This window comes from Anser anser (genome assembly GCF_964211835.1).
Source record: "Anser anser genome assembly, chromosome: 16".
Taxonomy (NCBI): Eukaryota; Metazoa; Chordata; class Aves; order Anseriformes; family Anatidae; genus Anser; species Anser anser.
The window spans coordinates 14,648,496-14,674,251 of record NC_139737.1 but is presented as its reverse complement, the minus strand read 5'-3'; the positions used below and the strand labels follow the sequence as shown (position 1 = coordinate 14,674,251).

General features: G+C 53.2%; 1 protein-coding gene across 1 annotated transcript; it reads right to left on the bottom strand.

Annotated features, from left to right (window-relative positions):
• Positions 1 to 1,304: 1,304 nt before the first annotated feature.
• Positions 1,305 to 20,044, bottom strand: SDC4 (syndecan 4). Its single transcript, XM_083801676.1, has 5 exons — positions 19,853 to 20,044; positions 6,475 to 6,616; positions 5,514 to 5,566; positions 5,083 to 5,266; positions 1,305 to 3,870 (listed from the first exon to the last, which is right to left on the bottom strand). Exons 1-5 carry the CDS (start codon positions 19,916 to 19,918, stop codon positions 3,719 to 3,721), a joined length of 597 nt encoding a protein of 198 aa, XP_083657802.1. The 5' UTR covers positions 19,919 to 20,044; the 3' UTR covers positions 1,305 to 3,718.
• Between the last annotated feature and the right edge of the window lie 5,712 nt (positions 20,045 to 25,756).

The following is a 25,756-nucleotide window of genomic DNA, read 5'->3' as shown; positions in this document are numbered from 1 at the left end:
CCCAGGAAGCCAGGTCCTGGGAACACGGGCAGGCAGCCAGGATCGCGCTCAGGGGGTTGCAGGAGACCCATCGGGATTGCTCCGCAAAAACAAGGCGCTTCTGCACTGAGGGTGTTTTTTGGAAAGTACACGGGCTTCTTGCAGCTGAAACAAAGCCCGGGAGAAAGGAAAAGATAAACACACACTGTTCCAAGGAGCAAGTCCAAGAACCTGTCACAGCCCTTGGAGGCACGAGAGCCCGAGGAATGCAGGCGCACGTCAGCGGCTTGCTGGCACACAGCACCGCCAGGGGAGCAGAGGTCAGCCCCGAGGGGGCTCGGTGCTCGCATGTCTCGGTACCTCGGCACCAGAAGCGGGCTCTCAGGGGACCCCCCAGAGCACCAGCACTGGACCAAGCAACTGCACGGAGCACAGCAAGCACTGCTGCTCCCTCAACCCTGAGGGAGCCTGGAGCCTGCCCCCAATTTGTTCTCTTTATACCTGCTAAATCTAAGCATCCTGAGAGGAGCTTTCAGCAGGGAGAAGTTTCCACCAGGGAGAAGGGAACTGGATTTTCTCCAGGAGGAAAATCTGTTTAAATACAGCACTTCTTAGGAGGCTCAGCACTTGTCCCAGCGAGCAGCCTGGGGATACCGAGAGGGGTCCCAGCCCTCGAGAGCACCAAGCTGTCAGAGCAGAGTGGCTTGGAGAAGCAGCAGCAGCTTCCTTCAGGGCTTGCTAGAGAGAAAAGCTGCCTTTGGTGGAAGCAGCACAGAGCCACCGCAGCCTTGCTCCCAGAGCAGCCGACCCCAGGGAGGCTGGAGCAGTCCTGCTCCCATCTCAAGGCCCACGTCACTCAACCAGAGCTGGCTTCAAACTTGGTCAGGCGAGGCTCTGTGCACCTTGCTCTACACCTGCGGGCATGGGCACGTCCTGCTGTCACCAGGGGACAGGCCCAAGCCTGCCTTTACCTCCCTCTGGCCCTTCTGGCTACAACCCTCCAAGTCCCATCACAGAAACAGGACATCAGAGGGGACGGACTCACCGCCCCATGCCATGCTAGGTGTGCTTTGCCTGCCTGGAAAAGCTTCAGTACCAGGGAGCTCCAGCAAGCCAGACATGCTGGTCCTACAGGAGTCCCTTGGGGGTCAGACGCTGCAGAGGGCACGGGGGCAGCTGACAAAGCCCCTGTGAGCTGCAGGCCACCACCGGGCCGGCTCCCCGCACGCCCTCCCTTCGGTAAACCAAGCAGTTACACAAACACGAGGTCCCTGCTATCCAGTTCCCAAAAGTAATCCTGGATCAGAAACAGTCCAAAAAGCCAATTTTATAAAGTACCAGTTTATTTGAGGGGAAAATAAAAACAAAAACGTAACAGTGGAAAATCCAAGAGCAATTAGACAAGAGAATCCAAGTACCCAGCGGAGCAGACACCTCTCCTGCCTTCCCCGTAGTGCTGCCCATAGGCACTGCGTGTCCTCCCCCTCCTTCCCAGTCTACAATGAGCTGTGCCTGGCTCTTAGAGCAACCCCAGAGCCTGCAGTTTCCAAGAACACACACGTACTGGGACCAAGGGAGCCAGCCTGGAGGAGAAGCCTCGGGGAAGTCCTCTCGCCCTCACATCTCAGTGCATCACCCCCTCTGCCCCGCTGCACCGGTCCCACACCGAGAAGCGGCTGCCACCAGCTGAAGCCAAATTTCTTTGTGCTATTGCCTCTACAGATTTGGCCTCAGGCCTACAACAAAGTCCCTGTAAGGAGGCTTGAGAAGCTGGTGAGATTCCTAAAAAATATTCACAACAGTCTGGTTCTGGGCTGCCAACCCTGTTGCTCAGTTTGAGGACCCCACAGCGAAGGTGCCTTGAGCCAGAGCAGGTTCAGACAGCTGCAACAGGACAGGACCTGCACGGAGTGCTCCTGCACCGCCCTCCTCCATCGGAGACCTGGGACCTGCAGCCACCCGTTGCTCTAGGGGGACTGGCGTGACTCAGAAGAGGTAGGAGCTATGTACACAACACGTTACAGAGGACCACCACAGGAGGTCAGAGCGAGCCACCTGTGGCTCTGTGGCGACCAGAGGCAGCCTTCTGCAGGAGGTCAGTGCTTGGCCCAGGACCACCGGGGCTCCGCAGCACAGACATGCACCAAAAATCAAATTATTTTCCCTGTACTGTAAGCTCTCAATGCCTGCATCAAAGAGCAACCCCAGAACGGAGATGGGGACCTCAGCTGCACCTTAGAGGATCCAGCCTGACATCCCCTAATGCTGCCAGCCCCCAGGCGCAGCAGGGATGGGGTGGCACAGCCCTGGGCATGGCTACTAGCCCCCCAGCTGCCTTCACCAGCCCACCTGCACTCTAGAGCAGACACTGGACAAAGAGCAGTACAAACTAGACCCAGGCTCACAGCGAGGCTGCTGAAGAATTAACTCCAGCCTTTTCACTCTGAACTGTGTATTTCTCAGTAAAATATAATATATAGCTCTATAGGACTGATTATAATATATTACAGACTAGAAATATTCTCATCTTTTCCCTACTTCAATCATATATAATGAATCCAATTTTGCATACAGATTAATTCTAGAAGTTATTGCCTTGAATTCATAATTAAAATTCACAGAATAAAGCTTAAATAGTTTTCACAGAGACTCATTATATTAGCGTTTTACATAAAAAGGATAAAAGTTACCAGAAGAGAAGAGCAGCCATTTCAGAAACTATAAATAATTCTATTTTTAAAAGTTTTAAAAAAAAAAAAATCAAAACCTAAGTTACAAGAAAACCATAAATATCTTTACCCTCTCCAGTAGCTGCTATAGAACTAAAAAGAAATCTGTAACACACTGTAGCTAACCCTGCTGCAGTTCAGAATATGAATCATACAAAACATCTCTAGAGAAATGCCCAGCCAAAGGAAACACAAAGGGATTGAAAAAATAAATCTGAGGAAATTAAAAAAGTAGATTTTTTTTTATTTCAAAAACAATTTCTACAAACTTTATATAAACATTAGTCTATTTTCTTTAAAATTTTGTTATAAAAACCCTACAGGCAATCCTAAAAAAAAAAGGTAAGAGAGTAAAGGCAGGGAAAGGGTGTCACCATAGCCAAGAGAAACAGGGCTGTCCTGATTTCATGGACTAACGACCCTTGCCTGGGGCCAGCAGGAAGAGACAGAAGTCTCCAGGGGAAGACATTCCCATAGGCCCTTTATGGCATTCATGGATTTTGAGCCCTATGGGCCTTTTACTCCCCGATAAGGCAACATTATCTGTAGTGTAAGAGATTCATAAATAGTTCTCCACAAAAATGCTTCACATCAACAGCCTGCTGCAAGATGTCTGTTAGCAAGGTTAATAAAAAAAAGTCATCTTCTGTAGAAGCAGCCAATCTGAACACCACACACTGGATGCAAACACATAGTGTTTACTTCCATACAGTCTGTTTTATGTTTACATACCCTCTATAAAAACAAGCAGAAAGTTTGGCTTTTTTTTTTTATACTAGCTTTAGATAAAGTACACTGAGGTTTGTTGTTTTGTTTTTTCAGACTCTTTGTATTTCATTGGGCCCTTGTTAGCTGAGTGGGGTGGAAAGGGTCATATAGAAATTTTTCCCCCTCAAAGTCACTTTGAAATTCAATCCAAAAAGAACATTTGTTCAGCACGTCTCCTTGGAGGGCACAGTGTTTCCATACAGTCCATTTGTCCCTTGATGGGCACAAAGTGCTGCTGAGCTTTAAGCGTAGAACTCGTTTGTAGGGGCTTTCTTGTAGATCGGTTTCTTTCCAAGGTCGTAACTGCCTTCGTCCTTTTTCTTCATGCGATAGACTAAGAGAAGGATCAGGAAGATAGCAAACAGGAGGCCAACTGCCCCTCCTGCAATGAGAGCTGGGGAAAAAAAATAAACATGGAATTAAGTCTAAACTCCTGGACAAGTCCAAACTGTCAGCTAAATTTTGAGATCTGCTTCATAAGTACAAGTTCCCAGAACTGCCTCCGGAATCAGTTCTGCCCATGTGCCTATCACCATATGTACTGACATTTTCAGCAACAGCAGATGTTACTGGAAAAAGCCACAAACTGATTTTCATCCAACCATAGAATAATCACATGTTCCACATTAACCAGTTGTGCTAATCTTCCAGTTAAGTGCAAGAAGGAACTTTCATCAAAAAGACAACCTCCCTGCTTTGGTACGGTTCCCTTTTTTCTTAGTCTCCAAGACAGCCCTCCCACAACCCACAGTATCAACTCCAGGAAAATGGTACAGCTTTGATTGAATGCTTTATTGTTTATATATACTCACATTTATGCGTGAGCACACATAATTGAGTATTTCAATTAAACAGCAACAACTCCCCACACACACCCAGAAGATTTTTCCCTCTCCTCACACCAAGGGTGGCCGTAAGACTTCAATCAAGTTTATCTTTTGCTGTGACACCTTCTCACTGCACTAATTCAGCTACTTTGTTAGGTGGCTTTGCAATCCAGTCTCCCGTCCCTCCTCCACGTGGAAGGATGGCTGCACGTGGGCACAACGCGCTGAGGTCTGTACTCGGACATCAAGCTAAGTGCTGGATGAAGTTTGCCTTGATATAGATCTGTCCCACATGCTGAGGGGGAGCCAGCTGCTTGGTTCTGCTCTAGACAGAGCCGCTTAGATTTGTAACAGCTGACTAGGTGCTCAAACCCCCTAGAGGAGTTGTTGGGTTCCTGGCAAGGCTCAGGAAAAGCAGGCCTTGGGCAGAGGTTAGAAGGAAAATGTCTGCATTCGATTTAGAAGTTTATGACATTGCTGATTTATGGCTAGATATGCCTCTGGCTGAGGAAGGCAGGTGCAGAGCAGCTGCCACATGACTTGTGTGGCACTTGTTTAAGCCAGCAGTCAGGTGACACACTCAAAAAACAAGCAATTTACCCCCAGCAAGGCAAGCCCTAGGCTCTTCTGCCATGTAAGGACTAGAAGGCAGAAGTGATCTGGTAGAGGCAGGCACAAAGGTAATGCAGGGAACTGCTCCTCAGAGAACAATACAAGCCATTTTGATGTACAATATTAATAATTTGTCATTAAAGTTTAAGAACAATGTGGACTATTACCTGTAAGAACTTCTGTTCTTTCAAAGATGCTGCTGTTGGCTGTGCTTGCCATGGAGATCTTGTTGGACAGGTTCTCTTCAACAGGTAAAGCTTTGTCTGGAATGATTTCATTGTCCAGCATCGTGTTTTTCTTCTCACCTTCTATCTTTCTCTCCATATCTCCAGGGATATAGTTGTCAGATATCTACAGAGAATAGACAAACCACACCCGTCAGTAAGCAGCACCCAGCCTACCTACAATTGAAAGTAGGAGGGTGTGCAGGGAAAGGAAAGTTTGCTTAGTGCATTGCAAGCATGCTGTTCCTGCTCATGCAGGTAGATTCCTCTCACTGCCACGTCTTGCAGGGGGAAGGGTATTCAGAAAGCTTCAGAGATGGGCCAGAGTAGCTACACGTTGTTTAAAAAAATATACATGCAAAGGCAATACCTACCAGAGGAGTATCCATGGTGGTCGGATATATAGCACCTTCAGAATCTGGGTAGTCTGCAGGGGGGAAAGAAGAGGACGCTAAGTTTTCCTCTAATTACAGGCTGGTTTTCCACAATTCGGACACTTCAGCAACTTCAGTCTAAATAGCACTCTTGCTCTCCTGAATACCGTTCCCTCTTATCTACTCGTACATTCACCACTTCATGGCTTCGATTGCACAAGACCATGAGATGTAATCTCCAGACCAACACCTCTTGCATGGGAGGGATCTTCAGCTGCATCCATTGGCCCCTGCTGCAGATTATCAGGAGTCGCTCCGCAAAGCAGGTCTGCCATAGCTTGCTAAACTAATGCCAAGGGAGGGCAAAGCTCTCACCACCCACCCCTAAAGGATAGTTTGCTAACCCTCTAGTCACCAGATCTGCCCAAACATGTCAGGTACTGATTTCAGTACTTGTTCTTTTCCATTTAGAGAACAAGTGTTCACATAAAGGGGACAAGGTGCTGCTGAAACTGGTTTGGGCAGGGAGCTTTGCATGTCACAGAGAGTTCACTTCAACATCAGTTAGTCCTTCACCTTGTTTGGCCTCAGCTAAGACACCAAACTTTAAGCCCTTTAACACTACCTCAAGATTAGAATTAAAAAAAAAATCTGCCAGAAGTTCTTTGGAGTTCAATGGGACAGAGACCCAGCTAGCACGATGCCTTTTTGCTTGCAGTAAGGCAAGTTAGGGAGGACAGATGGAGTCTAGCCAGAGTGATTCAACATCATGGTACAACCACTTTCACTGTTCTCATCTCTGAGTGCCTACAGTCCGCACGGCTTTCTCATCTTCACCTGACACTCTGCAGTTCCCCCTGGAGCTCGAGCTGTACCCTTAGCCCATCATTCATGATTGCTGGCACTAGGAAGAATTTCAGTATCAGCCGAGGGAGATCCATTCGCCCCCTTCCCTGCTTACCTCCAGAACCAGACGTCTCATCTATATCTAACCCATCAGAAGTTGAGGGAGGTTTGAATTTGCCAATGTCTTCATCATCTGGCAGGTCTCCAGAACCAGGGTAGTCGAGCCATCGTGCATCCATGGTCTCGGTTTCTCTCACCTTAAGACAGGGGAAGAGAAGTGTTAAGTCTCAGGCAACTACTCTGAAGGGTTTTTCAAAAGGGCAGTTCAGGGCTGAACACAACAATTCCATCACAAGAACATTAAATGCTGAACTTCCTCTCCACCAAGAGCATTATCTTCATTGGCCTGGAAATAGCTGAATTCCCCTAGAATTTCTCAGAACAGAAGTGAGAGCCAGTCTGGGATGGGAATTTCCTGAGAACTGTGCATTCAGGAGGTTCACCAAACAACCACAGGGTGAAAATAACACAACACAATCTTGGTCAGGAGTTCAGAGCAAGAGCACGTGGGGAAAGACAATGCCTTCAGTTTGTCAGAAAGGGGCATTTGGAGGAACTTGCTATTCTCAGAGAAAGCCTGGCACCTATATGTCAGACTTTTTTTTTTGCACAGCACAGAAGCTTCACATCAAGGCAGCTCATTGCTTCTTGCACTGAGACCAAATCTATTTTATTACCCAAGGGTTAAAAACTGATCTGTCAGTTCAGCTGATCTGCAGTGCAATGCTGCGATGTTCAAGAGCATTCGCTATCAGCAGTAACTCGCCTGAAGGAAGAGCTTCCCCGTCTCACCTATTTAATCACACGTAAACAAACAAGTCTATAAAATGAAGCCCAGGATCCCAAGGTTTGGCAACTGCGGCTGCAGACGTTCGGGAGCAGAACAGCAGCGCAGAAGGGCAGGCTGCCCAGCCTGCACAGCAGCTAGGCCGGGAGAGCCTCGCAGGGAATCAGCTGCGTGGCCACAGTGGCAATTTCTACACCAGAGCTCATTTGCACTTGGACCTTGCCGGAGCCACAAGCGCAAACCTCCTGCCCTCACCGAGGTTGTGCAATTCCCCCAGAAGCCTCGGAGCTCTCCCAGCAGCCTGGGGCCAGGTGAGGGTGCCGCGGAGGCAGCTCGCAGTTGCCCAACAGCAGCCCGCAGATTCCAGCGCTCCCTGCCTCTGATTCCACAGCCATGAAGTCATCGGCGTGGTGGGGGACTTCACCCCTTCCCCCAGGGCAAGGAGCGGGACGCAGACGGACGGGTCTCATAGCTGGGAGCTAGGCTGTCACATTTTTTCATGTTGTCCCCGTAGAAATACTGGATGCACGCTTCCTGGGCATCACCGTGGTTTAAGTCCTGAAGGTTTATCTACCCAGGAGTGTCTTTGTAAATAGCTGCAGCAGAACACATGCTTTTAGTCCACAGCCCTGCACATCTGAGGGTTCTTCTTATCATGCAAGTTTATCATGAGTAACTATGGCATTACTGGGGGGAGAAGAGCAGAGACCCATGAGCCCTGGGTCTCACCACCCAAGCCCGGCTGCTTTATCAGGATAGCAGCGAGCACGGGGCAGCGGGCTCTGCGCCTCCAGTGGCTCCCATCAGCTCCCCTGGTAGCCCAGGTGCGACCCTTCCTGCAGCCCCGCAGTGACACAGCCTGACGAGTTATCCCCACCTCTGATCCTACAGGTGAATGCTCACAACCCGTCATAAGCCATGAGTCAGCTTCCTCTCGGCCCTGCTCGCCGCCCAGATTTCCCTACCATTAGGGTACTGGTTTTGCCACAAACAATGCCTTGTGGTCAGAGCAAGATGCTTCTCATTTTGCATGAGGAGCAGCGGCTACTTGATGTGCTTTTCATTAGCTTATTGAGGCATCTCTGGTTTCCCCTGCAACTCTGCTGCAGGATAAGCAAATGAATAGCTGCGGGGCACGGAGCACTGGGGCCAGCTCTCCTCCCAGACCCGTCTCCTCTCCGTCCGAGCTGGCACGGAGCAATGGGAAGGGGGCTGGGGAGGAAGGACAGCTGGGAAGAAATCCCCTCGCCTCCTGGAACCAGGCGTTCCTAACATTACGCATCACTCACTCCAGGGCAAATTCATTTTGAGATATGTGAAACCCAGCCAAAGCCAGACCTGCGATGGGAACCGCTGCCAGCAGGCGGTCGCTGCTCCCACTACAGCTCACGGCGACTCCATGGAGGCGCGGGAAGGGTCGGTTCCAGTCTGCCCATGCCAGGACAGCGGGGCCGGGCAGCGCACTTGCTGCGATCCCTACAAGCGGGCTGCCAAGCCGGGGCAGACCGATGCTGGCAGGAGCGCCGTGCCGAGCCGCACCCGTGCCAGCTCATGCTGCACGCTGTCATGACTCACGGCCAGCGAATGTCCCAGCGAGGGAGGCTGAAGGAAAGCCGCCTTTGGGCCACCGAGTGGCTGGACAGCAGGCTGGCCTTATCAGATCAGCCCAGGCATGAGCAGCGCCATGGCAGCCAGCCACGGCGATTAGTACGTACTGTGGAACGCACCAGGTTCGGCTATCAGAAAGCCCTATTTACATCAGGACAGACAGTGTTTACAAGCCAGAGGACATAACAAGGAAATTACTGACTCACAAGCGTAAATAAGATTATATGGGAGCGTTCCCTGAACTCACTCTTCATCATCCTCTTGAGCAAGGACAGGGAAATTCCTGGAAGCCAGGAGAGCTCCTCGAGCCTTGCAGAAAGCTTTTCTTGTGGGCAGCAAGGCTTGTTTTTTAACAGATTCATCTGCCAGCTTCTCCCCGAAGCACAGGGAAGTTAGAGGGCTGCTGGGCATCTCCATATCTGCCCTCTAGGTTCCAGGACACGCTCTCCCAGGGAGCAGGCTCCTTCCAGGAGCTGGGCCCTGGGCAGCCGGGAGCGCTCCAGCCGGGAAGAGTTAACAGCCGAGTGCCCTGCTCTCAGGGCAGGTCTGCAGCAGGCACATTCCTAGCATGCACACCTGTGAGAGGGCACTTTCCCAGGCTTGAAAGCAAAGGCTCAGGGCTTCCTGAGTGCCACAAACAGCTCCCTGCAGAACTGCTCGTCCCAAGGAAGGCTCAGTCCTTGCCACAGCCATGACAGCAGGCTGAGAGACACCACAGGCAGGTGCCGCTGCTCCCTCTGCGCTGGCAGGCCACGGCCAAGAGGAAAAAGCTACGAGACAGCAGCACAGCACCAGGCAGCCCTTGCCAAGTCGTCTCTGGCCACGTCCAGCTTAACACCCTCCACAACTGCCAGCTGGAGGAGGGCACCCGCTGCTCAGAGCCTGCTTTCTGCCACCTGTTATCCCACACTGGAGCCGGGCCAGGGACTTGCTGGGAGAGGCAGACTGGACGGCTGCGCCTCCCCACCTTGCCCTGGCAGCTGAAGTCGAGCCCTGCTATTAATATGCTCCTTTCCAGGAGAGGTCTGCACAGAAAACTACCATTTCTGCTGCTTCCAGGATTTCTTCCTCATGCTAAGCAGCTTTGATCCCCAGCAAGCACCGAGGGGGATTAACCAGTGTGCCGGGGATGGAGCAGAAGCTTTCCCTGCCTGCCAGTGGCAAAAATTAAGAGCCTATTCCCTGCTGGACAAGCAGCACGTCAGGCACGTGAGCTATGAGCGCCATTCCTGGAAAAGCTGGGCACAGAGGTCTCACGTGAGCCCCAGACAGGCTGTGGGTGAGGCTGGACACGGCTTGCCCTGCTCCTGCCCTACAGCACAGGAGTCACAGCCAGCACCCCGAGCAGGGCGCAGGCTGCCTCAGCCCCAGCCCCAGCCCACCCCACTCCATCCCACGCTCCTGGGCCCAGTGTATCGCCAGGCTCTTCTGAGAGCAGGAGCATCTATTCACCAAGGCAGCGAGCAAAGGGCCTGGCCGACGTGCGAGTTTCCCCAGCTGCTGGCTAGTTCTGGGAAATACCAGACCCAGGCAGCTCACCTACCCCAGCCCACACATCCTCACCGCAGCTTTTGCAAACCCCATCAGAAAGAAAAACAAATTATGTTCTGGAGAAGGGACAAAGCTTTTCAGACATGGGATTTGCTTTTGTGGCCACTGCCTCCGATCAACCACGCCAAAGTTCGCTAAAGGCTTCTTTCGAAGGCTGTAGCCAGCGAGCAGCAGAGGAGTCAGACCTGCAGAGACTCTGGCACCTGAAGTGCAGGGCGCTCTTTATCTCCTTTTACGACTCCGTAATGGGGAGCTGAGCTCTGTGCGTCTCCCTTCCCAGCACTGTGTACACAAGTCTAGGAGTAAACAGGAGCAAGGTGAAAGTCAACCCTTCCTAGACAAAAGCAGGTGGACCTGGGCCAGCCTGGGAGGTGGCAGAAGTGGCAAAGGTGCAGATCTGTTAACTCTTTATAGCCTGCAGGGACAGATAACATAAGTAGCTCCTGCAGCTTTTGTTTGGTGCTCTGTACTAGAGGACAGCTGTATGGATCACCTCGTTTCACTGCAGTGACCAGGGTTGAAGGACGGGGTCTCAGACCCCCAAATAAATCCATGACATGAGCCCAGGTGCACTGAGGAATGTGCCACAGTCAGGACTGGGGCTCCAGTCAAGCAGATCCAAGGAAAATTCCTGTGCTGAGGGGAGACAGCCACAGAAGGAGGGACATCGGGGTATGTATGTGCTCTTGGGAAGTCTCTAGGCAAAGTTTTCCCATTCCCTGTCACTAAGGAGCTTGCTGGACACCACAGCGTGCCTTGCTGTCGGGTGCTCGGGTGAAGCTGTCGGGACTCTCCTGGGTGCCGATTTGGGCGTTTGTTCCGATTGCCCCCTGCCCCATCCAGAAACCCCAGCTGAGCAGTATCACACAGACCCCTTTCCCAGCCCCGTGCTGTCATGAGCAGCTGCCCACCCGGCTTTCCCGCAGCGCTGCCCACATTTTTGGCCAAAGAGCACCGAACCTGGTGGGGCCTTCCCAGTGCGGGGAGGCGAAAACTCTGCAAACCACCCGGCCTGAGTCGGGGGATTTCCATACAGCTCACTTCCACCGCGCTCTTGCAGAAGCTCAGAGACAGAACCAGGAAGGTTTTAAGCTCATGCAAAGCACGCAGAGGAGCAGAGCTCGCCTCACAGCCCCAGCACGGCCAAGCCTGCCCTCTGAAACCAGGGGGGGCGAGGAACCGCGCAAGTCAGCTCAGCAAAGCTGCCCCCCGCGGGAGGGAGGCCTGGAGAGAGGTGACAGGCAAAGACAGCTCTATCCTCCCACCTTACAGCCCTTACAAGTAAAGCTATTAGGAGTGGCAGGAGCTTCCCGCAGAGCCAACTCCTGCCGCAGCAGAAAGAGAAGGGCCTACACTTTCCCTCAAGCCACCCTTGACTCCCTCCCCACTCCAGTGCAGGGAAAACCGAAGTTTCAATCACTTCTGTACTGAGAGCAAAACAAATACCATTATTTCAACCTCGGTCGCACCTAACTCCTTCAGCACTCGTGCTAACTCCTTGTGCCCGTGCCTGGAGGGTACCGATCTACCTCTGGTCACGCTGTCCCATGTAGCACAGCGCACACGGCCCGCAGTGCCCTCTGTGCCAAGGGACAGAAGGTAAGGCACAGAGGCACACGTGTGTGTTTTGTTCCACGACAGGCTCACCCCCAGGCTCACAGACGCAGTTAAATACCACTGTGCCTACGCTCAACTCTTTTTAAGCAGTCCTGGAGCAGGCCCACAGGCTCAGCCCATCTTCCCACTAAGTCACCCTACACGTGCACCCCATCACAGCGAGCTGCAAAGATGAGCCCACAACGTCTCTGAGAAAATCAGAGACAAGCACAGGCCAGTGCATTCAGAAAAGGCTTTATATTTTATATATATATTTTTATGTACATGCATATACATAATTGTGCTTGGTAATAGAGTCCAGGAGCAGCGACTCGCTCAGTAAGACAGAACAAGAGGAACGCAGGGGCTGACAGAGCGCCACTCGCTCAAGGTCATTACGGGAAGCATCCCCAGTCCCTGTCCAAGCAGGTATCCGTCTCCCTGCAGCCACAAAACCAGTCCTGTGTGCTCGAATCCGGCGGGCCACGCGCTCCGTGGGGGCAGGTACAGCAGCACGTGGCCAGCGCTAAGCACAGCCCCAGCGCGGGTCACCCCCCTCCTGCACGTCCCCCCGGGATCCTGTAAGCCGTGTCGCAGCAAGCAGCAATCCTGGGGGCTCATGCGGCAGCGGAGTCATAATCCCTGTGACAATGACGCCGTAATCCCGGGCTCGGCGGTGTGACCCGCTCCCACGGGGCGATCCCTCCGCTGCAGCGGGGATGAATCCCTCCCAGGCTCTGCAGGCACTGGGGAGCTTGCTCAAAATAAGCTTCCCTGCACTTACCCAGGCAAACCTCGGCTACCTCTTAACTGACATGCGTTTGCCGACACACGGCCTGCTCTCTTCAGGCCACGCTGCACGCTTGTGCCTTTCAGGCCGTGCTGGAGCAGCAAACAGAAGGAGGATGGATAGATTACACAGGAATGGATTCTGGTTTAACTGCTCTTGCCTGATTATCAACCAAGAGCAAAGCCGTGAAGATCCCCGTCCTCTGCCAGACAGGCACATGCTGGGATCTGTTTACTGCAACGGTGGCAAAATAGGTGCTCTAAGTAAATACTCAGCGCCCAGCTCCGTGCACCAGAGTGGGGAGGAGATGACTGCTTGCCCCTCCAGCTAGACTAGATAAAGCTCAGCAGGCAGTTGCAGATGGCTGTGTGTCAATCACTTGCCCCGAAGCAAATAAAGATAAGGTTCAGAGGAAAACTGCAGGAGGGAAAAGCAGGAGCTCTCATGTGACTTGAGGAGGAAAACAACCACAGCAGAGCCATGGCGAGCCCCTGAAAGGTACTCCCGGTCAGGGACAGGAATTCAGAGTTCAAAGGTTGTTGTGTTTTTTTTTTTTTCTTAAATGCTAGCTACAAATCTTATCATAAGTAGTTCAGATACTTCACTACCAAGGGCTTAGCTCAGAAGTAGGAGAAATCTGTTCAAGGTCAGAAGGGGGATTCGGTTTTGAGGGTTAAGACTCACTCTGAGTTGTCTACTCTAACCCGGGAAGCTCCTCTTGTATCTCTGCCTGGGGATGGGGGGGGGATAAATAAATAAGGATATAAAGGCCACAGCAAGGCAGCTCGTCCATCAGGGATGACTTCTCATGCTGCTACTTCACGCTTGGAATACTTCACATATCACCTTTCTCCCTCACCCAAGGGCAGTGAGGGCACGCCTCGCCCTTCCTAGAAGACGACGATACCCCGATATTTCCCAACACACACACGAGCAGAATTTCCACTTGGCAAGAAACGCACAACGTGCATTTTCAGGATCTTTATTCTCCCTCGTGCCAGAGCGTTAGCGAGATTAAGCCTGGCAGACACCAGCTTCAAAGGCTCAGAAGCACGGTGCCCTTCCTAGCCGGCTCGCCAGGCAGCTAATCGCAGCTTGTTTGTGTGATCAAGATTCCCAGTGCTGCGCCCTACAAAAGCCTCCCTTCCCACAAGCCATTTTAATCTAATCAGAAGTAGTAGCCCAACAATTTAGGCTTAGCCCAGGCTGCTGAGCGCTGCCAGCAGTTACACTATGTAGAGCTTTGCTTTTGGCAAAGCTACCAGTGAAAGCTATCAGTATGGAAGCACTCAAGATGAAGTACTCGTGCCACTACACTATCAGACTATACCTACGTAAGAATTTATATAAACAATAGATGCAACAGCAGGGATTTTCCCCTAGCTAGCTACCACTGTAAAGACGGAATTTCTAGTGCCTGGGATTTTGGTTGTGTGTTTTTGTTTTTTTGTTTTTTTTAAAGTATTCTTGAATGTGCAGAGCTTGCCCTGGCTTGGGACCATCAAGCAGCCCCAGCATGTGCTATTGCAGACCACGCAGCAGCGTTACAGAGTCCTGTCCTTCCCCCAGAGCTCTGGACTCCAGGCCAGATCTCCTCCCCCCTCTGAGCAGAGGGCAGGAAGCTGGCAGCAGTTTTCCAGCACTCCCTGACCACTTCTCTGCGCCCTCGCTGCCGCGGCCAGGAGCAGAGGGACCGAGTTATTGTTTTGCTCACTCCTTCCTTGGCTCTGCAGAGCCTGCGCTGGGCCAGGCTAGCAAGTCATTTAGTAACCAAGGCATGGTACCAGCCTCTCGTACTCAGCCTCAGGAAACTTGGAATTAGCGCCAAGAACAGCTCACACATAAACAGACTCCTGCTCCAGAGTCGGCCCCGCCGCGCGCCGTGGACTTGCAATAAATATTTATCTCACTGGGAACACAGTCTTCCAAGCAAAAGCTCCTGACATCAGTAAGGACGATATGTATTTCCAGTTGAGGGGGGGATAGCTAGAAGCTGCTCTGTTCTTAGACAGGGACACCAGCCTCCAAAAGCTCAGCAGCCCTCCTTGTGCCACACGGGTCAGGATCCGTCCCTGCGCCGTGGGAGCCCAGCTCAGCGTGGCAGCACCCATCACACCAGGCGTGCGCACCGTCAGGAGCAGAGCCAGACCCGAGATCATCGAGACTTCTGGCCGCTGCGCACCTGGGACTGTTTTGCTGCAAGTCCAAGGCAGGCACTTTCCCAGTGCATTAATGTGCATTAACAGCTCTTTTTATTGCTACAGTTTGAGTGTAACTGCAGCTAAAGGGCAGGAGGCAGGGTTAGCCTCCCAGCAAGGTAAACAAGGAACGGCCGTGGTGCTGTCTTCGGGGTTTTAGAAGAGACAGGCAGCACAGTTTTAGTTGCACTGGGACGGAGACACCTTTTCCCCCTCAGCAGCTAAGGCACAGCAACATGAAAAGAAAGAAATCCTTCCCAAGGCACAACTTGCTTTGACCGACAGATTGCAATTTGTTTAAGCAAGAAGAAACCTCGTTTTTGCTACACAACACGAGCTGCTTGGGTAACAGGACTACGTGCCTAGCAGTCTCCTTCCCACCCCAAGGAGTGTCTCACCAAGGTTTTAATTAACTGCTTTGATTTTTAAGTTATCCCAGTTATTTGTCTAACAAGAGCCACTTGATGTTTTGTGAGCAGAGTCTCAGCCTCAAAGGACTCGAGGATAAAACTGACAAGAGCAGATATTTCCAGCAAAACAAAATAAGACTTTTACAAGAAGGGTATTTTTGAAGTCAGCCAACCTTTAGAAATTGAGAGGGACTTAGCTGTGTCTTGCGTGTTTCCCCCTCCTACGCTGACATTTTCTCCAGATTCAGGATTAGGTATTTAGCCTTCTCTTTATGACTTTCCACTCCTTTGCCCTGCTATGAACACTTTCAATTGCTCCAGATAACACCGCGCTTTTCCTCTGTCCCCGCGCAATTCTCGTTTCCAGCAGTATCTGCCTGAAGAGGCAGCACCCCCGGAGCTGCCAGAGCAGGCTAGCAGCTGCTCGAGGCGAGGCAGTTTTCTCATAAACCTCTGCCACTGGCGGCAAGGAGACGGCAGGGACCAACAGCTTTTTACCCACCACGGACACAAACCGAGGTGGATGAGACCGGCGGCGGCGGTTAGGGCACAGCCTGCTGAGGAGCAGCACTGACCCCGCATTCGCCCCTTTCCTTCCCCCCGTAAGAAGAGACCCGGGGCTGCAGGCAGTGCCAAGCACATCTGAGTCACGGCTGCGAGGCCGGGGGCAGAGCCGTTACTCAGATGGTGACAGCAGTCTCGGGGAGCTGCTATGCCAGGCGAGTGCCAGAAACCCTGAGTCAGACTGCTGCTGCGGGGCTGACGGCCACGCACAGCAGACCTGGTCGGACAGAAGCCTTTACTGGGCAACCGAGTGCGTGCTCAGAGACAAAAAGTCCCACATAATCCAAAAGCGCAGCCCTAACAGCTCATTAACGTAGGAGTTCCTGTAGCCCCTCGGTGCAGGAGCTCGTTACAACCCTTTAACCAGGCTGCCCTGTCTGTTCGGAGCCACCAAGCCAAGCCTCCTCACAAGAGTCTCACTCTAGTGCAAATCATTTGAATCCTTAATCTGAAGCATTTGCATTCCACCCAGTCTCAACAAACAGCCACACACGCTCCACAACAGCAGCCCAGAGGTCAAACGTGTGCCGGGTTCATCCAGTTTTGTAGTGCTGCAGCTACAGCAGCTTCCAGCTTGAGGCTGCAAAAGCAGCAGGACCCTCCTGTTGTTGTAGGGCATAAAGGAACAAGCTGTGCCGAGCAGCGAATGCAGCTGCAAGGATTTAAGAGCAAGCCAAAGAGGCGAAATGTTAACTCAGGAGCAAAGAAGTGTTTTGGAGGATGGATGCTCCATGTTGTCTAGCTGAAGCGATGACCGGGGAGTTGTGATCAGCGAGCCAGCACGTTTCCAGAGTATTTACCAGCAACAGCCTGAAGGGAAGGGAAAAATAGCTGCGGGAACCGTGCTGAAGTTTGCATGCTGAGCAACCAGCCGGACTCCCTCCTTCCTCTCCATTATCGCTCGAAGCCAGGCGAGCAGCCTCCAGCCTCGTGGTGGAAGCAGGACAAGCGTGTCAGGAAGGCAACAGCCACCTAGAGCACCAAGGCAAAGGGGACGTCAGGCTCCACTTCAGGCATTTTGAGAAGAGCAGGGACTGGTCTCCTGACCCCAAACATCCAGGCAGCGCAAGGCAACAGCAAAGTCATTAACACAGGCTCGGAGAGGAGGGGAGAGGTGAAGACATAGGAAAAAACATTTCCACAGTTGTTGGACTGCATACAGGCGTTTGCAGGACCTTGAAGTGCCAAGGCCTTGGAGACAACAGCAGGAGGGGCAGGAAAGAGCAATCCCGTTGCCTAACAGCCTTAACTTCCTAGAATGAACGAGCCTCTGGTATCATCAGGTCTCTGAAAGTCCCAAGTTCAGCCCCAAGCTGCCTCTTGTGCAAACTGTTTGGAAACCAGAACCCTAAGAAAGATCTCCCCAGCACGGGAGCCAGCAGGCACGTGGGGCAGGGGCAGCAGCACCCCAAGTTCTGCGGGGTCACTGCTCCCACCCACATGCACCCCTCCGTGCCCGCTTTGCTCGGCGGGGTACGAGGTGCTGGAGAGGCCACTGCTTCCCACGCGTTACAGGCACCGCACCGTGACAGCCAGCTCTGGGGTCGGGTACCCAAAGCCACGGGCTCCCCTTCAGGAGCAAGGGACATCTCCTCAGACTTGCTGCTCGGTGTTTTAGGGAGGCCGGGATTTGTTGCAGACGTTCAGCTGCCCCCTGGGTTTGCCAAGTCGGGAGGCAGAGTAAGACGCTGATCGCTGCGTCTTGATGTGATTGGGAGGGACAGATGAGAAACTGGGCAAAGAGCAGAAAGAACAGGCCTCGGGGATCGATGGCAGCAGGACGAGCCCAACCGGTTCTCACATTAATAACGCTGCACTACTTTCCTAACACGGCTATCCTCAGCAAGACACCAGCTTTGCCAATCAGGCAGCCTCCGAGCGTGACTGCTGCTAACCAGCAGGCAGAGCCCACAGACAGCTCAAAGCCTCCCCCCTCTCCCCGAAGGCTCCTCAGCTTCGGGGATGGATTTCTGCTTGCCTGCACTGCTGGGGATGCACAAACACAGCGCGGTGCTGGGGGGAAACTCTCTGCTCACTTCAGGGCAGCGAAGCAGGACTGCTGCATCCAGCTCGCGGCCCGTTAGCGCTGCTGAGGACCTGCTGAGCTCGGGGCAGTCACAGCCAGGAGCAGCCCAAGCCTCCAGCAGGCAGAGACATCCCTCTGACGCCGAGGAATACCTGCTGCCTGTGCTGCCAGAGGCCAGCGAGGTGCTAGAGGTGCAGGCAGAGCTCTGCAGTTCCACGCTGCCCCTCCTCAACTCCACCGATCCCATATTTTAGCTACACCGGGGGCTTTCTGCCTGTCCCCAGCCACAAGCCCCTATAGCACCTCCTGTGGGAACCCCTTACTGGCCCCGCACAGCCCTGGCTTCCTGCGGCACTGGATGGAGAGGGCTGGGGACCGCCGGGGGATGGCAGGCTCCAGCCCCAACCTTCCCCAGGGCACGGGGACGAGGCGGTGCTCTCGCGCCAAGCCACACCACGGGTGTAACGCAAGCCACCCCCAGCCCGGGCGCAGACGTCACACGTCGGCACCCCGCTAATATCCCCCACCCTCTTACACAGCCCGGATTGCTTCACGCGGAGAAATCCCGTCCGCGCTGAAGAGGGGAAAGGAGCCAAGGCGTTTTTGTTTGTACAGGCTCGGGGAAATATTCGAGCACCAAATCGCTCTCAAAAGCCGCGCTCTTACATAAGCGCGAGAAACACAATCCCCGTCTTGTGAAGGAACGGCTACCTGTCTTCACCCCGCCCGCACGGAGGAGCTGGGAGCCGCGCGCTGTGCAGCCCTGCACGTTTTGGCAGGGCTATAAAAAAATAAAAAAAAAAAATGAGGGGAGGAGCACCCACAGAGCTCTGCCAGATACTGTGTCATCCCATCTCCTCCTCAGCAGTCCGTAGCCTGATTTGTTTGGATAGGGCTCTGTAGTAGGTTAGTATTACCGCTCAGGCGCACGGCTTGCCTGACGTAGCTGGGAAGACACTGACAAACACTCCGCACAGGCTGTGCGCAAGGGTTTACAGAACCCATCTGTTGGAAAGCCGTCGTCTTTGCAGAAATCCGATGCTTGCAGTCCACTCGGCTCCCCAGGGGCACCCAGTTGCATTTCATACCAAACATGGGCAGCGCAACTTCCAGATGCTGTCTGCCCCAAAGGTCTGCCCCGCCGGCTCGGGCCACTTCTCGGACGAGCAATTCACAAACTTAACAGCGGGGAGAGAGACGCTAGGCTAGGGCGGATTTGGGCTTGCTGGTCTGGGCAGAGCGGGCTCTACAGACGCCCTCTGCGGGAGTTTCCCACCCCACAGCCCCCTGCCCCTGTCGGGGAGCACAGCACAGCAGCACCAGCGCTGACCTGCCCGCACGGACAGCCTTCTGTCCGAAATACCCGACGGGGATAACCAAACCTAGCTTTGAGATCCTCGCGGTTACCTCAGGCTCAGCAGCTCCCTCAGACCAGCAGAGGAACCTGCCCTGACCGCACCACCAGCGAGGCGTCACAGGCACCCAAACCCAGACACCGGGGAGGCAGAATCCCCAAACCTCCGCCTCGCCGGGGAGGTCACGCACGTGCCCGACTCGAAGCATCCCAACTCTTTCACCTCGTCGGATTTACGCCCTTCCGAAACCAGCCGGGCCCCCTTTCCCTCCCCCGTTGGAGGCGAGGAGGGTCCTGACCCCCCGAGGAACCGGCACGACGCCGCTCCGGCGAGGCAGGACAGCGCGCCCGGACACCGCAGCGCGCTGCGTGCCCCCGACCCACCGGACACCGGCGATAAAAGAGGGGTGCAGGGGCTCGGCCCCGCGCCCAGCAGCCCCCCGCTGCCCTGGCTGCGCCGGACCCGGCTCGGGGAGGGCGAGGGGGAGAGGCTGAGCGGGGAAGGGAGGCGGACGGCACCCGGCGGAGCCCCGCGGGGCCGGCACTCACCGACTCGGCGGCGGCGGAGGCCAGGAGGAGGCCGAGCAGGAGGAGGGCGACGCGGGGCAGAGGCATGGCGAGGCCGGGCCGGGCTGAGCCGGGCTGTGCTGGGCTGAGCCGGGCTGTGCTGGGCTGAGCCGGGCTGGTTGAGCTGTGCTCGGCTGAGCTGAGCGGCGAGGCTGTGCGCGCTCCCCCGCGCCGCGCCGCTTATAGCGGCCGGGCAGCCCGCGGGGCGGGGCGCTGCGGGGGGGGGGCACGGGCGGCTCGGCGGGGGGGTCGGGCACGGGGAGCCCGGAGGGGTTGGGGGGGGAAGGGGAAGGAAAAGGGGGGGAAGGGGGAAAAAAGGAGGGGGGAAGGGGAAGGGAAAAGGGGGGGAAGGGGGAAAAAAGGAGGGGGGAGAAAGGGAAATGAAGGGGGGGAGGGAAAAGGGGGGGAAGGGAAAAAGAAGGGGGGGAGAAAGGGAAATGAAGGGGGGGAGGAAAAAAGGGAGAGAAAAGGAAAAGGGAGGGGGAGGAATGGAAATGAACGGGGGGAGAAGGGAAAAAAGGGGGGGGAGGGGAAAAGGAAAAAGGGGAGAAAGGGGAAGGGAAAAGGAAAAGGGGGGAAGGGGAAAGGAAAAGGGGGGGAGGGAAAAAGAAAAGGGGGGAGGGAAAAGGAAAAGGGGGGAAGGGAAAAGGAAGTGGGGGGAGAAAGGGAAAGGAAGGAGGGGCAGGAAAAAAGGGCGAGAAAAGGAAAAGGGAGGGGGAGGAATAGAAATTAAGGGGGGAGAAGGGAAAAAAAGGAGGGAGAAAGGGGAAAAGGAAAAAGGGGGAGAAAGGGGAAGGGAAATGGAAAAGGGGGGAAGGGAAAAGGAAAAAGGGCGAGAAAAGGGAAGGGAAAAGGGGGAAGGGAAAAAGAAAAGGGGGGAGAAATGGAAATGAAGGGGAGAGTGAAAAAAGGGGGGGAGAAAGGCAAAAGGAAAAGGGAGGGGGAGAAAGGAAAAAAGGGGAAGGGAAAAAAAGGCAGAAGGGAAAAGGAAAAGGGGGAGGGGAGAAAAGGAAAAAGAAAATGGGGGGAGAGAAAGGGAAAAGGAGGGGGAAAGCAAACACACGGTATTTGTTCTCGTTTTCGCAGCATTCCACAAGTGACAGTGTTACATTTCCAGAAAGCCGAGCGGGACTTTCTGTTTGAGTCTCTGCCACCGCTGCGGTTATCGGGCGGCGTGTTACATCACGCAGCTCTTTTTGGAGACAGAAAATGAAACCGCTCCATCTATTTTCTGTGTAAGCAGCATGTGCAAAAAAACCCGGGTAGCTAAAAAAAAAAAAAAAAAACACGACAGCAGAGTTTAACTATTTCAGGTTTTTCTTGCCATTAATTACTTTGCCTGATGATGGGTATTTGGTTGTGTTTGTTGACGGCATCAGTTCCTGCCCTGTAACAGCCTGGGGTGCACCTGAACTACCATCCTGGCATGCCCTTTGTCCCTTGTTCACACTGCAGGTCACCCTGGATTGCACTTTTTTTATTTTATTTTATAGAGAATACAATATATTCTTAATGAGGAAGCAATGCCCAGACTACAAAGCGCATGTGCCACGACCCCATCAGCCCGTTACGGATCCAAACTCTGCTAGATCTGGTTCTCAGCCCGCTCCACCGCTCCTGTGCTGCCCCATGAGACCTTGTGGCCTCCCCGTCCCATGTTTACACGCTGACCCTCAAAGCAAAGACATCTCTCAGGTGAAGCAGCCTTCCCAACTGCCTTTGGGAAGAAATATATACGGAGGGTGCGAGCTGAGGCCATGAGGTCTCGTCGTGTTGTGTTAGGACTGTACCTGCACGGTGACTTTGCTGGCAGGAGACCGTCCTTGCAGCACTGTCCTGAATTGGCTGCGGGGCCGGTTCCATATGAACTGACAAGGAGCGCTGCTCTGAGCTTGCAAACATAAAATCTGAAGACGGCACACAGCCAGGTAGGGGCAGGAACCGACCTGGAGGCGGGGATGGAGTTTCCTGTAGTAACTGCCCCCCTGTGCTCAGGACAGCGATTTATCAGTAAACCTCTAGTTCACCTCAGCACCCAAGGCCGTTGAGGACGTCAGGGAGGGCTCTGCGCTGGGGGCTGGATTACTCCCCTTCCTTATTACCCTTGTTTCATCACGCAGAGTAGCTGATCAAAGAGCCACTCCTGGCGCGGCGGGGAGCCCAGCTCTCGTCAGCCTCCAGCTCTGGACACCCCACAGAGGTGGGCAGCAGAAGGCAGGAAGGAACAGGCACATAGGATGGGGTGAATGTGCAAAGGCTGGCCCCTGCTACGACAGCATCTGTCAGGCAGGGACGGCCTCAGCAGCACAAGGTGGGCAGAAGCCGTGTACTCCTACCTAACCCGCTGCATGAGGCCCGTGTTTGTGTGCTGTGATCCCTCCACACCTCTTTCCAGGTAAAGCAGCAACCACAAAAGTGCTTTCGAAGACAGCTGCCTGTACTGTGGCTACGAACAATGCTGACTTTCCTGTTAACTTCCTCTTGCAACAAGCACAATACACCTCCTGGCTTTTATACCCCTCAACACACATCCGTCCACTACAAAATCCCTCTGCGTGGCACCAGACCCCATTTTCCCTCGTAGGGAAGTTCTGATCACGGTGGGCATTCCTGCTCTGACAGAGGGGACAGGAGCCAGCCTGCCTCCCTGGCCCTGGGACCACGCCATCGTCCGTCACAGTCACATCTGCGTGCACAATCCTGCAAATAACCTGAAAGAAATCTTGGGCTTCTGGAAAACAGGAGAGAAAATTAAACTAGACCCTAATGTATTTTCCAACCTCGAGAACAAATTTATATAACTCTACCGATGACATTTTCAAAGTTCATTCTGTAGTTCTACCTCCCTACCACACACACAAAACGTTCAGTGTCTCAAAAACAATCATATGAGAGGAAATGCAGCCACAAAAATCGTAACACGGTTCTTTAAAACCATGACATAAAGTAGCCTGTTTCATTTTGCCCTTCAAATGTCTCTTCTTAAAACACTGCCGTTCTCCTCTCTCTGGAACAATGCAGAAAAATCGTGGGTATATGACATTCACTGAGAGTGACAGGACAAATGGACCCAGACAGAAAAATGCTTGACTGAACTGTACTCTCCTGAAGCCTCACTAAAAGTGAGGGAAGCAGAAGGAAAAAAAAAAAAAAAAAAAAAAAAAAACACACGCCAAGCCTCATATTTGTTCCAGGCAGTGAATGCTCACATTCAAGGTGTATCGGTTCCCTTCTCCATTTAAAATTAGTTGGCAGAGAAATAACATAGGCGAGCCACAATTGTTCCTAACCCCGTGTTCCTTAGTGAGCAGTTAACTAACTCTTACACTGAAAATAAACATAAATGCCTGCCAGTTCCCAATACATGACACAAACACACTGGAAGTAGAATGCAGTGTCCAACTACATTTGGAGAGAGGGGAATTGCATTTTTATACGACATACGAAGAAACACCTAGATAATCCTGAGGCCATATGCTGAGCCATCTTAGACAATTCTAGATCACAAATGCTACTGCACTGGGCAGGAAAAGATATTTTTCTCAAGCACTGAGAAACCTTAGGTAGAGTTTAAAAAACATCCTACCTTCCAAGGGGTAAATGAACCCCAGCAAAGATCAGTTCAGATAGCAGCACTGCCCTTTGTACGTCAGTTAGTAAAATGTAGATGATCTAAACAAGTAACTTCCTGTTTTAGGACATGATTCCTGAGGAGGCAAAACAATACTGTCCTATACAGCCGTTTCTTATGGAAAGAATCCCTGGCTAAATAGGGCATTCTTATTCCATCCCCCTGATAGAGAAGTTACATGTGATCCGGGTACATTCTCAGGGCATCTGCTGTGTCCTGGGCATATCGCCATTTCTTCTTCCACCTGCTGCTCTTCATGACACGCAGGTGTCACGCACAAAACAGTCAGCTGCTTAGAAAAGGACATTCTAATCAGACGCCAGGCAAGCAACATGTACTGTGGTAAGCTAGAAAGCATAACCTCTGTGCTTCGACATCCCTTTCCCCCTTAACACATCTTTCCTCCACAGCTGTGTGCGACTTTCGTTTCATCTAAGAAGAAGAAAATGAAAACTGAAAATGCACTTATTTCCCCCAAACTTTTCCTTTCCAGGTCCACTTTAACCCTTCCCGCAGAGAAGAGGTGCGAAGCGAGGCTCCCCTTGGTGAGATCTTCTCTTTCAGGAGGAGGACACGGCCCTGTAAGCGGGGGCAGCTTGGGGAGGAGGAAGAGCTGGACTCGGGAGACGAACAAACCCAACCACACCGTGTGCCGTCACCATGCCAGCCAGGATCTCGCGAGATGGGCTGCAGCTGACCCCCAGGACTGAGCGCGGAGCTTCGTGCCGCGGCACCTCGCTGCCTCTGCATGCGACTGTTCCCCCTGCAGCGCAGGAGGGATCCGAACTTGCGTGTCTGACGTGACTGCTGCCACACTGACAGCTTCAATTATGGGGCAGCAACCAAGCAGGGAGGACACTCAAATCTGGAAGGAATTCAAGCAGGTACCTCCCAAAACACTATCTCGTACCGTGTGATCCCAGGGGCTATCGGATAAAGCAGAAATATTGTTGCTGATGACTGAGGCTGTGGAAAGATACCCAGCAATTACACCAACAGCCCTGCCACGACTTCTGTTACACAAGCGTGGAGTTTTAGTCAGCTCTGACGAAACAACCAGAATTTTTGCTGGCAAAGGAAATTTAGTCCTACAAAGCTTAAAAAGGAACCAGGGAAGTGAAAGTTAGTATGTATGTGATGGCTTGCACATCTCAGAGAGGCAAGCGCAGCAGACTTCAGGAAAGGAAACCGATTTCTACCAAGAACTACCAGAGGATGTGTTGAGCCTCACAATTCATGCTCGGCAATGTGCTGCCAGCAGGCAGCTTTGATAGGGCCCGGGATTTTCCCATGCTCACTTTTACACTCACTAAAGTTGGTAAGTTTCAGCAGAGACAAATTCTCTGAAGGCCCATGTGAAAACTCAGCAGTCAGGGCCCACATCCGCAGCGTGCAGCCTTGCATAATCCTTCCTAGGAGCAACAGGTCCGGGAACAGGGAGGGAAACATGTCAAACGTGCATCGGCGCAGTGACATCCACAGAACAAGGAGAAACACGCAGCAAAGCAGCATGTGGAACTTCCCTTACTGGGAAGTGGAAAAAACGTCACGAGAGAATACCAGAGATCGTAATCTGAGTTCCCATAGCCAGAAATATTCCACGCCCACGACTGATGCTCACCCACCGCCTCCCATGAAACTGCCTTCCTCCTTCAGCTTCCTCCTCTCTTTTGCAGCCACTGAGAGCTCTGTGGCCGCCCCTCGCCCTCCTACACTGAAATCTTACCTCTGGATGGCTCCGCTGTCCCGCAGCCTTGGCGACACGGGTGTGCAGGCAGCGATGGCTCTCGTGCCAGGAGCCATGTGGGCAGGGAAGCTCGTTCAGGCCCCAAAAATGAGCTTCGGCAGCCAGAAGCGGGTCACAGAGCGGGCACAGCAGGGCAGGAGGGACTCCGGCACCTGCCCCTTGTGTGAGGCATACAAAGAAGAAAACACTGTGTAACAGTAGAGACCCTCCCAAAAAACAAGCCGAGCCCTACACATGAGCAGCCTTGAGACACAGAGGTGTTGCCCGAGCACACACCTGGTGCTCTAGGGCCAAATGCTAAAGCAGGGACGGGCGGGCAGCGGGCTGGGACCCCACGGGCGGTGGGAGGGAGATGGAAATGAACGCCGCCGGGCAGCGCTCCTTCCACGCCTTAACGCCGCTTGACCAGGGCCCACAGGGCAAAGGAGCCACCACAAGGCTGGAGAAGGAGAAGCCCACGGAGCGGCCGGCTCGCAAGGCGCCCCGGGCCCCATCGCCGGGTCCTCCC

Excerpts from the sequence above, each read along its gene's own strand:
- SDC4 (XM_083801676.1), bottom strand. The coding sequence starts at position 19,918 with ATGCCTCTGCCCCGCGTCGCCCTCCTCCTGCTCGGCCTCCTCCTGGCC. Across the intron at positions 5,267-5,513 it reads CCACCATGGATACTCCTCTG|ATATCTGACAACTATATCCC; the intron begins GTAGGTATTGCC and ends TATTCTCTGTAG. Across the intron at positions 3,871-5,082 it reads AAGAACAGAAGTTCTTACAG|CTCTCATTGCAGGAGGGGCA; the intron begins GTAATAGTCCAC and ends TTTTTTCCCCAG.